This window comes from Bactrocera dorsalis, unplaced genomic scaffold (assembly GCF_023373825.1).
Source record: "Bactrocera dorsalis isolate Fly_Bdor unplaced genomic scaffold, ASM2337382v1 BdCtg179, whole genome shotgun sequence".
NCBI lineage: Eukaryota > Metazoa > Arthropoda > Insecta > Diptera > Tephritidae > Bactrocera > Bactrocera dorsalis.
Genome location: NW_026038230.1, coordinates 5903 through 20030, shown reverse-complemented (window position 1 = coordinate 20030; position 14128 = coordinate 5903). Strand labels below are relative to the sequence as shown.

Below are 14128 nucleotides of genomic sequence, written 5' to 3'. Positions count from 1 at the left end.
CATGTAGAACATTCACAGTAATCATTTTTATTCTTTCTTTTCTGCCTGATTTCTTGTAAAACATTTTGGATGGAATCAATCCTAGTTTTCATCTCGGTGATATCATGTATAACTTTCGAAAAGCTAATGTGATATTGAGTCATATCTTGCGTGAGACACAGTAGCTTAAGGAAATCAAGGAAATCTTTAAATAAACGATTAAGTATACGCTGTTCCTTTTCGGCCTCAACGGAACGTAGATAGGCGGTGTACTCAGCACATAGTCTTTCCCAACGAACCTCGCATTGATGTGCTGAAATAAGTAAGCAAATAAAAAATAGTAAAATTATTGCAAAACACTAAAATTTTTAACTGCCTTTGCACCGAAGCTATAATTTTCCCTCATAAATAAAAAAGTTTCCATACAAGCACCACAATTTGATCGGTCAGTTTGTATAGCAGCTAGCTATATGCTACAGAGTTTCGATCTGAACAAGTTGCTCAGAGATTGTACTGTTGTACTTACCGTACGGTACTTGGCTTTCCGCTTTTTGTCAAACTTACCTGACTTCCTCAACGAGTCCGCAATCGTGCGCCATGCTTCATCTGTAGCATTTTTCTGGCCGTAATATTTGTGTCGTTTGTTGTACAGCTGCGGATGCTGCTCCACCAAATTACATAATTCTTTATCTTCTTTAAAAGTCCTTGTTTTCCTTATAACCATGCCATAAGGGTTATAATGTTCGGTATCCTCCTTTACGCTACAAGCGTATGCTTCCATGCTTCGAGTTTTTCAGCCTTACAGTTTTCTTGAAATTTTTAAAATTGTAGTTTTTGACAAATTTTTAAATATTTCTTGCAAATTTTTTACTGTTAATGAAACAGTTTCAAATTTGTTATAGTCTATTATTATAGTTATTTATTTCCTGAGTTCGGTATTGCTTCGCTGTACGCGTTCAACTGGATAGAAATGTCTAGTTCACAGTGTTATTTATAATAATTGTTTGTTAGGGTGGTCCTAATAGAAATTCCATTGAACGTACATCGATTACGACAATGAGTAATAATTAATTCTTTATGACAGTTTTAGAGAACTGCCGTATATACATATGTATGTATGTATATGTTATAATTTGATAATGAACTGTATAAGAATGTGAGCTCATACTATACGTGACTTTTTGTTGGTTCAATTCACATGCACTGTAAATAAAGCACGTACGATTTTGACTTTTACGTCATTTCATGTGTATTTTATTAAGAAATATTAAGCAGTGCAAGCAATTAAAAGAGCTGAAGGTATGAGAGTTTCCCTAATGGACTCTATCTCAGATCTTCCAAGCTTCGAAGAAATATCCTACGATGAACCAGCAATTTTATAGCTTCGACATTATGGTTGTTAATAAAACAAAAATTAATATTGGAATTTTGTGCTGAATTAATCGATTTGAATAAAAAATATTGTTTAAACACTAGTAGTAACTATCATAGTCATAGAAGGTATTTAGGGTGTGCCAAAAATCACAATTTTTTTTGTTTGGTACTCTGAAAAATAGCTTCTAAAATACCTCTACGAAAATCTCTTCAAGTACTAGCTCTTACATGTAATGAGAAGAATGAAAAAAATATTCACAGATTTTATAGATAATTGCATTCTCTGTGTTGGTGAAGCAACTATCGGAGTACCAAGCGACAAAAAAATTGTTTACCCACCCTAATGAATAACATACATACTATACAATAAGAAAATATAGCAGCCGACGTTTTCGAGCCAAATTTTGTTGAGTGATGAGCACCATTCCTGGCTAAATGGGTATGTAAACAAGGAGTAAAGTTTCTTTCAAAAAGTAGGGAACCTCGAAATGGATCACCCTTTATACATGACTTGTATATGACTGTTTAAAAAAGATGTGTACGCTAGTTATAGTGGTTATTTACACGTTAAATTTTCTTGCTGGGTAGCTGCTTTCGATCATGCAAGATTATATACGTATATGGCGTGATCATCATTGGTAGAGTGCGTAATGGAAACTTGTTCCTGTGATAATTATCTGGCCGCCATCTTGCGCTATCCAATGGGTGGAGCTATAAGAAAAGACGTGATCTCTCTCTCTCTCTGTCATTTTGCCTTGTGTTTGGATATGCGTGTGGGCAGCTGAGATAGACTTTGCAACTTTGCATGACTAATTTGTTGTTATTTTTTGTGTAAGCATGTGACTTGGCCATTTTGAGCTCATAGCAAGTTAATTCTCATTCTCTTTTATGTGGCATTGGCGGAATTGTAAGCAATGATGATGAGTACATGATTATGTATATATTTGAGTTTGCTATCAGAGCTCGTTTAAAAGGTGAAATATAAAATATATCATGAGGAAAAAATATTCGGAAAATGTAAAAATTGCATGTGAGAGTTCATAAACGGATAAATATTTAATGCTCATCAGAAGAATTTAAAGTCGATACACACACAAGTATATGTAGTTTTTTTATACTAATGAAGAGATACTTCGCTGCTGAGAATTCTTTAGTATTCTGAAGTTGATGGAGCTCCCTATAAGTATGCTACGATTATTGATCAACTTACCAGCGTTGTTGTTCGGGCAAAGAAATGATCAATTTGCCGATATGAAATAATATTACATTTCAAATTGGAGCCATAAAACAGCGGTAATTTAAAAAACTAGAGAAAAAAAGTAATAAATAATAAGAAGAAAAATATTTAGTAATTTATAAATAAAAAATGAATAACAAGTGAAAAAAATTATTATTTAAGTTATTGTATTTTGGAGAGTTGGCATCTGTTTATAATTGATTTTTTTTTTTTAATGAAAGAGAGAGGTAAGCAAATAATAGGAAACAGCAAAAACTTTAAATATTGTCAAAATTTACATTCACATTGTTTTATGGAGTTGCCAGCTGATTATAAAAAAATAAATAATTTTAAATTTATTTTTGTAAATTCGCCACAGAATATGAGTAGAAATATGCATATATTTTCGAAATTCGAATTTCAGTTAGTATAGGTATGGAGTTGCCACACTTTTATGAAAATTTAAAAAATGGCAGTTGCCATTTGTCATTCAAAATTTAAAATGTGAGTAAGAAATTAGAATTTTTATGAAAATTTTAGATAGTAAATGCTGGTATGGAGTTGCCACACTTGCTAAAATTATAAATACGCATTTAGTATAGAAACTTCAAAATATAAATTGTGATTAAAAAAATAGTATTTTTATGAAAATTTTAAAAAGTAAATGCTGGTATGGAGTTGCCACACTTATTGAAATTATAGGTCGTATTTAGTATAGAAATTTGAAAATATACAATGTGAATAAAATCGTAGTACTTTTATGAAAATTTTTTAAATGACAGTTTATTACTTTGGCATCTGATTTAAAATTACAAAAAAAAATATAAAAAAAATAAAAATAAAAATAAAATAAAAGTGATGATTTACCACAAAATATTGCTTTCTGAAAATTAAATGGTTTGTAATTCATTTTTAAACAAAAAATTAATAAACGCTTGAAAAAGTCTTTGGTTTTAAATAAGTATTATTTTATGAAGTTGCCACCTGATTATAATTCAAAATTTCTTAAATCTAAATTTATTCACATATATACATATGTATGTACATGCATATGTATATGTAAATTTTAAATATTATAAAAATTTAAAGCGTTTTATGGAGTTGCCAGACTGATTTATTTTATTAAAAAATATCTTGATATGAAAATAAGTGCACCAGTTTCACATTAAAATGTCTGTATAAACTTGCATTTGCTTTCAAAACCCAAATTTCAGTAAATGACAGTATGGAGTTGCCACACTTTCAAAAATTTCTAATAAAGCTTTAGTAAAGAAAATTCAAAATATAAAATGTGCGCATGAAATTTAAATATCATAAAAATTTAAAGTGTTTTATGGAGTTGCCAGATTGATTTATTTCATTAAAAATGTCTTGATATGAAAACAAGTGTACCAATTTCACATTAAAATGTCTGTATAAACTTGCATTTGCTTTCAAAACCCAAATTTCAGTAGATAACAGTATGGAGTTGCCACGCTTTCAAAAATTATTAATAATTATTTAGTAAAGAAATTTCAAAATATAAAATGTGCGCATGAAAATGGTGTTTTTGATAAAATTTTTATCGCCAAAATAAATTTTTATGATGTTGCCACCTGATTTTAATAATAAAAAAAAATAAAAACATTGCAACATTTATGAAAGATACATACATACATACATATGCGCGTGCAGAAAGCAGTTTAAGAAAAAAGTTTTGTGAGTAAAGAAAAAGGGTTGCCAACTGTTTTGAAGTTAAAAAATATAAAAATAAATTAATATTTCTGTATTTTTAGTTGCCTTGGTCTACCACGTCCATATCACTGCTAGTCTTCATGAGTCTTCTTTAAAAGTTACAATAAGTTCTGCCAGCAAATTGATCAAGAGGATCCCCATAAAACCTGAGATAAAGTAGCATTTCGAGCGTTGACCCAAATTTTAGTTTCCCACAGAGATATCCAAAGATCCCCGCGATGTTTATCTGAGTAGCACAATATGAAGGTGGATTGCTTCTTATACGAATTATTGACTATATATGTATGTATCTATACTGATTGCGATAGCGACTCTAAAATTTTTATCCGATATTCCTCAAAACCATTAGACAGTGAGTTGTTCTATAACTACTTAACAATTTTGAGACCTTGTTTTTATGAGGGTATCAGAGTTAGAACCAAATCTAAACACTTCGAGCGAAAATCTGTTCCAATGATATTCCCAGGCTTCCGGTGAAAGCTTCGTCCCTTCCGAGAAGACGTTATTATCTTAGACAATCGTTACATACTGCTACAATAATAATTCGAACAAATAAGTACAAATTCTCTTACAATTTATTTATTCATGAAAACTGAACGTAGATCACTTAGATATAGACACATACAATATATGGTACATATTATTATACAAAATTAAATAAAAACCTCAAAAATTAAATTCAATTGAAACAACTTAAGCACTAACACTCTAAAGCTACAATTTACCCAAAGCATTAAAAACAGTTGAACTAGTCAAACACACATGGTAACTAAAGTAGAATGGACGCTCAGTCGTCCAACAGCTCCTGCTTGACGGCTTGACTGGCGGCGGCTGGTGTGGACGAGGCTGAGGCATAAGTGGTGGATGAGGAGGGCGTGGCGCCGTTGATCATATTGGTGCGCAGCAGATTAGAACTAGAACGCGTCATAGCGCCACGATGCGCACTAGCAGAAGCCGGCGACGCGGCCGTTGTTGGTGGGGTATTTGCAGAGTGGCGCACCGTCGAAGAGATCGAGGCGACATTCTTTGGTAACGCTGTCATAGCGGTAGTGCTGGACGCTACTGCAGGACTCTGTAGCAAGGTGCTGAGACGACGTAATATCGCCAAGTCCGCGGCATTCACTACGGTCATTGCGGTGGGTGACGCGGTGTTCAACATATTTGAAGGTGAGGCATAGCCGGAAGCCGAAGGCGAGGTAGCCGGTGTCGGTCTGGGTGTGGGTGTGCGTCGTTTATTGCACAATGTGTAGCCATTCGTATAGCCATTGCATAGCGGTGTGCCATTGCTGCTGGCAAATGATATGTTACCGTTATGTGTGCTATTTGAATGCGACGGCCGACGCGCTGTGCTGCTGGCATGTGCTGTGCTCTCGAAAATCTCACCGATTACTTCGTAGATACGTTTCTTGAATATGATCTTTTGACGGAAATCCATGGCCTTCATTTCAGGTAGCAAGCCTTGCAGAAAAGCGGCATCAAAATCGGGATCGGGTGTGCAGAGTTCACTGGGTTGCGGCTGTATGGTAAAAATTAATTATACATATATTATTGAAAAGAAGTTAATAAAGTTAGAAAATTATAACTCACCTTGATATCACGCTCTTGTTCCACTTCGGCGCACATCATGGACTCGGCGGTGCGCAAGCGTTTCTTGAACGGATAGAGTGGCACTACTGGCACTTCGGCCACAATGCGCTCCACTTCCATGGCTTCGATCGGCGGTGTCGCTACCAGCTGCTGTTGTTGTGGCAGTGACACAGGTGGTTGTTGTTGCATATGTTGCGACAGCAGCGGCAGCGGCGAGTTTTGCACTGGCAATTTACGTTCCGTTGCATCGGCTTGCATTTCATCCGTTGACTGTTGCTGACACTGCAACATTTGTTGTTCCCCCTTGCCCGTTTGTGTAGCCTCATCTCCGCTACTGCTGGGCGCACGTTCCTGACGTGAATCATCTTCGTCAGTGTGGCGCTGTTGTTCCTCCTCCTCTTCTTCCTCTTGTGCCGCCATAGCGACAAAGCCGTCAAAGGACTCCTCACCAATGGGCACCTCAATCATTTCGCTCTTCTCATCGGCCGACGTATAATAGTTGGGACGTCGCGACACCGGTATGCCGGGTGTTATGTGACGTGCAAGGAACTGTAGCTCTTCGTGTAGGTAATATGGTTTGGTACGATTCGCGCTGGACGGTATTTTGTTGACGTTGATGGAACGCGCAAAAGAGGTGCGTATGTTGCGCCAGCGCTCTTTACATGAAGGAACTAGAGGGAGTAGAAATAAGAATTAGTGTGGTTCGAATGCATATGTGTCTACGTAGATGATGAACAGTTTTGTTGGTGTGCGGTTTCAAGGTTAGAGTTCGTCGTAGTATTGGAAATGTCTAAAGCCAGGAGGAACTGTCAAACTGTATGCCAAAAAAAGTTAAAATATTACAGAGTTTCAGCTGTCCTCTGTGAGCTAAAACTGTGAAAGTCAGTTTTATACTTGTTCAAAATTTGATGGAATATAATCTTCGCTTTGGCCACAATGTTTCAGCGATGCCTCTGGTTCTAGCAAAGGAAATTATGGGGTCACTTTCTCTTGTTTCGAAAAGTAGGGAATCTGATTTTCGCTTTTCAGCGAAGACTATGGTTCGAGCATAAAGAAAACGTATATATTTTTTACTTTTTATCAAAATCGACCAGTCGGATATCTTACTTAAGTATCTGGGTATGGGATTTAAAGTCCTCCCAAATCAACATAGACTGCTCTTAGTTTATTTTGCAGAACATAAGACGCAATGACCAACTGTTCAGCAGAAGTTGTTCTTGTACAAGAACCACTAAATCTGTATTCAAGTTAGCAGACCACAAGGTTATAGATTGTTTTGAATTGTTGGTATATTTTAGAAACTCGGACCTAAAATTTGGATTCTGAATATGGCAATTATTGGGTATAGGGCTATATCAAAGAGCATTGTCTAACTTCCCGGTACTATTCAAGCAATTTTAATATTTCTATAATGAATCACAAGCAAGCGTCAGTCTTTAATGGAACTATGATAACGTAAAATACTTCAGTCAGTTCAGAACTCACGTTGAAGAAAAGTATACTGGTCCTGGATAAGGATGACGGTATATCAAAGCTTACTTTCCAGTACTAGTTAAGAATTTACAATATTCAGAGAGAAAAATAGAAGCTGCCTCCATTATAATGAGAGTTTGAAGAGTTCTTATGCTTCATATAGGTCTTACATTCCAGATCCTACATGGAGAAAGAGTAATCTAGTCTGGAATAAGAACGAGGTTATAAACCACACTTTCCGATACTAGCAACGAATCTTCAATGTTTCTATGAGAAATCACAAGATTACTGAAGTAATCGGTGGAACTAAGGTAATCTTAAAGTTCTTATATTTCGGGAAGCTTTAACATCATTACAATCCAACTCTTATGTCGAAGGGAAGGGAGGACTAAGGAACTTGGATAAGAAACTATGGAGCTTCTCTTACGGTTTTACAAAGTGAGAGGATTTCTGAAGAGAATACAGTTCAGTAAATGATTTTACATTAGTTCAAGAGCTTCTCCAACGCTTTTAAAGTATGAGAAGGGTTCTGAAGCGAATTATTACTTTGCAACTTTGCTTCATTTCAGGTAAGAAATGTTGAGTTTCTGGAAAACAAACAACTTATTTAGCCACGCCATACTAAGGTATTCAAACCACACGATACATTTGCACTTCGGCAAAAGTGAAAAGCACACGAATGCAACGCAAGCAAGCCACACAGCTGAGAGACGGTATACTTATATATATATATATACAGTAATATATTATATATGTATATGTTGCATGCGCATGTGTGTACGTGACCGAGTCACCGGCATTTCCGCTGCACGACAGCGCCGCATAAATGTTGCCCCCGCTGCTATTCATTGCCATTGTTGGCAACACAACACAAAGCGCCAACAACGGCTGAACGAACAGACAAACACAACGAAGAAGGAAAAACAGCGAACTGATAAAAGTAAAACACAGCGCGCTCAGCAGAAAGAGGCGCAAAAACAAACAAGCGCTGAGAGCAGAGCGCGCGCAAACAAAGACTGTGAGAGTGAACGAAAAATAGAGCGCACAAGCGCGCGCAAGAGCCGGAGCATAATTTAAACAAGCAAAAACAATAATAACAAAGCAGCGACGCGACGGCAGCGGCTAACGAATAACAATACGGCACAACACATTTTAGCGCCGACAATGCAATGGTCAAAAGCAACAACAATAAAAATATATATGTAAATTTATAATCTGCATTATGACGATAGCAATAACTTGGCAGCGCATTAAATTGCTGATTAGCGCTGTATGCTAGGCGGGTTGTTAACGACAAAAAGCAAGCGCTGTCGCCTGCGTTCACGCCAGCTTCGACGTCGCGACAAAAACGCGCGCACGCGTCGGCCATAATAATGGCAACAAAGTGCGCGCAATTGACACGCTGACTGTTTGACTGTCGGCGCTTTGCCTCGCCAAGCAGTGGTTATGAAGCGACATAAAAAACAAAGGCCGCAACAACAACAACAATAACAAGCGCATGTTGTCAACCAACAGCAAGGCGAAACAACACGTCATGACAGCTGCAAGTAGGCGGAAAAGGTTTTCGCCCTGCAGGGAGCAGCAAGCGAGCGCCAGGCTAGTGTGTAATGTTTTTGCTTTTGTTGTTGCTGTTTTTTATTGCATTCATGCAAATGTGTTGGCTACTGTTCGTACGCGCACGCAAACGCGCTTAAGTTTGTTAGCTTAAATGCGCGTTTGCAGGCAAATAGCTATTTATTTTTTATGTACTTACTTGAGTCATCCATTTCCTTGGAAATCTTCACCCACGCCTTATCGACCACATCCTTTTTCAGGTAGTGCGGATGCGAGCGATCGTACATGCAGGGGTAGCGCTCGACTAGACGGCAGATTTTCGCGTTAATTTGATAATTATCCGGTTTGGAGTCGTTCGGTGTGGACAGCCTCATTTTGCTTTGGTAATTTGCTGCGACAGAGATTGTTGTTTTTGTTGTTGTGGCAATGCAATAAAATCTCACATACAATGTGCGCTCATATGCGCCTGCAATATATACACACACACGCGCGCAGAGAAGCGCAATAAAATCACTAATAAACACTTGCGACTGACGCGTTTCAGCCGCGCAGCGGACAAATGCTGTCAAAGCGTTAAGTTTTATGAAACTGTCAGAATGCGCCAAACAAGAACGCGTTTTATTTTATAAAAAGTTATATTTTGTTATTGTATATTTATGTCAACGCTTAGTAGCAACAGTTGCAGCAATTCACTATATAATTTTATTTACAGAGCGCACACACACGTCTCCGCAAGGCGCACGATACAAATGACGCAGACGGCAATGATGAAATCACCGAACAGCAACGCGCTGGTGTAGCAACTGCAATTTCGCAGCACAGCAACTTGCAATTGTGGTCAACAAATGGCGGAATGAACAAACGAACCAACGCGCCAAACGATAACAAATGACTGAAGTGGCGGCGCACACACACAAACAGTGCGCGCTGTACAAATACGAAATATATATGTATGTTTGTATTTAGGTATGCGCTGTGACGACGCAGGCAATCGACGAAAAAAAGCGAGCAACAGCTACAACGGTAGACGAGCAACTGAATGCGAAATGTGCTGTGCTGAGCTAAACTGGGCTGAGTGCGGTTGGTTGAGTTTCTCGTGCCTGTGTACAGCGGGGCGGCAGCAGCGATTGCTTGTCGCTGTCTGCTGCAAAGTGGTTGCGGTGAGAGTGTGGCCGGGACACAAGAGAGGTAAAGCATGTGTATATGTGTGTACGAGCAGGCAGCAACAATAGCCGAGCAGAAACTGAACGAAACCATTAAGTAACGTCAACAACAAAGCAAACGTCGCTGACAATATAGCAACACTAGCTAGCGGCTGGCTGTACGTTGTTCGTTGGTCAAAGCAATGACGCGTTGACGACCACACAATCAATACATAATATAACAGCGCTTGCAAAGGCAACAGCGCTTATACACACACACTCGCACATAAGCATGAGCGCTAGCGCGCGACACTTGCTCCCGACTACCTGGCGCAAGTCAACTTAACGACAGTGGTCTACGCTGCTTGCGCCAGCGCCAATGCTGCTGCTGCGCCTGTTGGTGCTGCAGCTGAAAGCAAAAGCGACACGATAAGCGCACACTATAGTATAGCAAGTATGTATGTACAGTTGTAAATATACGTGTGCGCGGCGCGCAGTGTGTGGAGGCGACGTTGGCGGCCAGCCGGGTGCAGGCAATGGCAACAGTGTTGCTGTGGCGATGACGGCAATGGCAACGACGGCGACAAAACAACAGCATGTACTATACACAATAACAGCAACAACAAGCGCAAAAACAGCTGCTGCAATAACAATGCTGTTGTTGTTGTTTTTGTTAATTGTTTGTGTGCTACGGCGGCGTTATGAATATGGCTGCGCGTCAATGAAAAGGCAAAGTGCCGATAGCAGGAATAATGGTGCGTTGTGAATTGTTGTATTTTTTGTTGTTTTGTACTTGGCTAAGCGCAAACAAATGTATGTATAATGAAAATAACAATTGTACGATAAAAAATTAAATGAAAAGTGTCAATAAAATTGGCAAAATGCGAAATTTGTCAACACTCCAAACAAGCTCAGGTGGGCTAATGCGAACTGGAGCAAACTGGACTACGCAAACAGGCCTAAAAACACATGTAGCTATGTAGGTACATACACATGAGAATTAAACAATAGTAAAAAAGATACTAATGTGAGGTAAAACAGCCAAAAATATTCTAATTTGCTTGAAGCAAATTTTTCTGACGCGTTAGAAGCCGTTTATGAGCAAAAAATGGCTTAAATCAAAAGCGCAAGCAAAGACACCTATGTATGTAATATACATATGTATATACTATATATGCATGTACAATATACATATGTACAATATATTATACATATGTATGTATGTCTATACGTATATCTCATTCTCTCGTACTCTATATACTTACATTCGGCGAATATTGTACCGAAATTGCTCATAAAAAGTCGCCTGCATTCATATCCGCTCAAAAGTCTGACAAGGTCATGTTATTCAAGGTCACTTAGTGGGTACAATAATGACCTTTACTCTAGCTGTTCGTCACCGTTTCAAGGTTACTAGCAACTAATATGCAAGCAACTACAAGTATTGCAACACTGTACCACGAAGCGAAAGCCGTCTCTCTTGTAAGAGCCACTATACAATCGCGAGAGAGTGTACTCTTCATAAAAACAGCTTGTTTTTACATTACGGGAATAAAAGATCAGACTTATTAGTGGTTGCCTTGACTGAATCAACGAAAAACGTATCGTCACTTTGAAGACTACAACGGACCAGACAACTTAATCAGATGGTAAGATAGAGTATATTCATAAACGAGACTTAAAACTATCTTTAACATACTATAAAAGATACTCGGAATATTCCAGTTGAAATGAAATCCATTAATATAAAAGGAAATCTGCTGTCAGGAACTTTCCATCAGCTTCAGTTTAAGTTTCCGGAACACTGCAGCGTCTTTCAAGCGGAGGTTGCTGCCATAAATGTATCAGTAGATCTACTGCTCTGGAACGTAGTCTACTTTTAAAGTTGTCCTAGCGGCAAAAAACATTCCTGAAGTAATTTTGCGGCATGGTGCCGAGTTGACAATACTTGGCCGCATAAAAATCCGACTCCGTTCCGGTTACTTAGACCCCACTGTGGTGGGAACGTAGCCACGTAGCCTACTTCAAAGTGGTGGCTACCAACTCTAGTAGCAAGGAAGCGTTATTAGCTTTTAGTTCGCTGAGTGAGTGCCAAAATCTAGCAAAAAGATGTCTAGACTCCACAGATGTCTAGACACACTGGTTTGGATGACAGTTGTAAAGTCTTTCTGCTCTATTGTTAGATAGTAAGAGGTTCAGAGAACTCTTCGCTTTCACCTTTCAGTGGTTATGAGTTATGGGTGGAAACTGTTCGAACGGGATTCATGCAATAGCTGCATTCTAGGACTAAACTGGTTTGGGTTACTGGCCACGGCGGCATTGCAGAAAACTGTAAGTCTGAAGAGCTTATTGCACAGGCTCTTCAGTCTGAATAACTGCGGAATGGGAACGGATAGAAAGTCTTTTGGTTGCTCGGGGTTCATTACTGCAATGTTGGACCTTAAGTCAAATCAGAATAAGAGCTCTTGTCCTCTCATGGTTTACTACTACTAGTTGGTGAGATCAGCAAGTGCTGTTCCACCGTTATGCAGTTGCAAAGTCTTTCTGGCTCCGGTTTAATCGTAACAGGTTCAGGGAACACTTCGCTTTCACCTTTCAGTGGCTCCAGAAGTTCTGACTAGAAACTGTTCGAGCGGTATTTATGCAATAAGATCGAATATCTGACCGGATGCCAGCTGCTTCAGCTGTTTGGCAGAAGATCTTAATACTTCCCTCTCGACTGCACACCTCGGATGTCATACTTTGAAACATGCAGATGAATAGCGGCTTTTTGACGAAAGCTGATGTCGAACTGCAGCAGTTTTTCGTTTGGCAACACGAAAGATTGTACTCGTACATAACAGTGTGTAAATGTAATCGCCAGCAATGTTGACGTTTCAGTCGGTAACCTAACCTAAATCTGCTTCGCTTAATCCATTCCTTACACAGTCTTTTAAAATTGGGACTCACGTTACAATGATTAAAAGCTTACGATTTTATTTCATCTATCTATTATTTCGTTGTAGTAGCTGTTTTAAGGATGTTTTCTTTCGAAGAACAAAGATCAAACTCTACGACTCACTCATCATCCCCCTCCTGCTTTATGGTACAGAGGCATGTACGATGACAACATCCAGTATTCAAGAGAAATGTTCTGCGAAAGATTTATGGTCCTTTGTGCCTTGACCACTTCTAATACCACAGTCGATGGAACGATGAGCCATATGACGATAATGACATAGTTCAGCGAATTAAGAGACAGCGGCTACACTGGCTAGGTCAGGTCGTTCGAATGGATGATAACATTCCACCTCTGAGAGTATTCCAGGCAGTACCCGCCGAAGGAACCAGAAGAAGAGGTAGACCTCCTCCGTTGGAGAGATCAGGTGGATGAGGACCTAGCAACACTTTGAATCTCCACCTATATCCAAAAGTTGTGGATACAAAAGCTCCTTTTCATTGCCAACGACTTTGTCGTATAACTTCTAGTTTTGCCGGATATCGAGTTGAACCGTGCTTAAGCCTGAAAAATTCAACTACACCCTTAACCTTCCATCTCCTGACCGCAGATCACACGTAAATTATTTTTCCTTTAATTTTTGTTATTTTAATTTTCGCCTTAAAGTAGTTTTCAGAGGCTTCTGCACTGTTCTATGAATGTCTAAAAATATAAAAAAAATTTTCATTTTTGAGAATAATTTGTCAAATTAACCACTCAATTAAGCAGAGAAATCGTGAATCGACGGCAGCTAAAATCAACAACCACCGGCTGTTGTTGTACTTATCGCTGTCCATGCGTACAAACACATACAACAGCGTAGAACTTTACTGTAACCAATTTCTTATCGTACGTAAGTATGTACGACAATAAACGATTGCTGCTTTGCAAACGAGTGATTTCCTACGGAAAACTGCCTAAATACTTACGTTCATACATAAGCACATACTATACTTATGTATATACATATGTATGTACATACTTATGTATGCATGGTTGCAACACATATCAACCCCCACTGAGTCGCGTTCTTAAATCGACCGCCCGTCAAGCCTGCGTCCGTCTGCGTTGCAAAAGTCGTTAAGAGTACGA

The 14128-nt window shown here is 38.6% G+C and overlaps 1 protein-coding gene across 1 annotated transcript; it reads right to left on the bottom strand.

Moving 5' to 3' along the window:
* Positions 1 to 4856: 4856 nt before the first annotated feature.
* LOC105227937 (uncharacterized) lies at positions 4857 to 9976 on the bottom strand. The gene is made up of 3 exons (XM_011207508.3): positions 9117 to 9976; positions 5891 to 6561; positions 4857 to 5819 (listed from the first exon to the last, which is right to left on the bottom strand). The coding sequence occupies exons 1-3, from the start codon at positions 9289 to 9291 to the stop codon at positions 5091 to 5093; spliced, it is 1575 nt and encodes a 524-aa protein (XP_011205810.2). The 5' UTR covers positions 9292 to 9976; the 3' UTR covers positions 4857 to 5090.
* Positions 9977 to 14128: the final 4152 nt, after the last annotated feature.

Excerpts from the sequence above, each read along its gene's own strand:
- LOC105227937 (XM_011207508.3), bottom strand. The coding sequence starts at position 9,291 with ATGAGGCTGTCCACACCGAACGACTCCAAACCGGATAATTATCAAATT. Across the intron at positions 6,562-9,116 it reads CAAGGAAATGGATGACTCAA|TTCCTTCATGTAAAGAGCGC; the intron begins GTAAGTACATAA and ends TACTCCCTCTAG. Across the intron at positions 5,820-5,890 it reads AACAAGAGCGTGATATCAAG|CCGCAACCCAGTGAACTCTG; the intron begins GTGAGTTATAAT and ends TTTACCATACAG.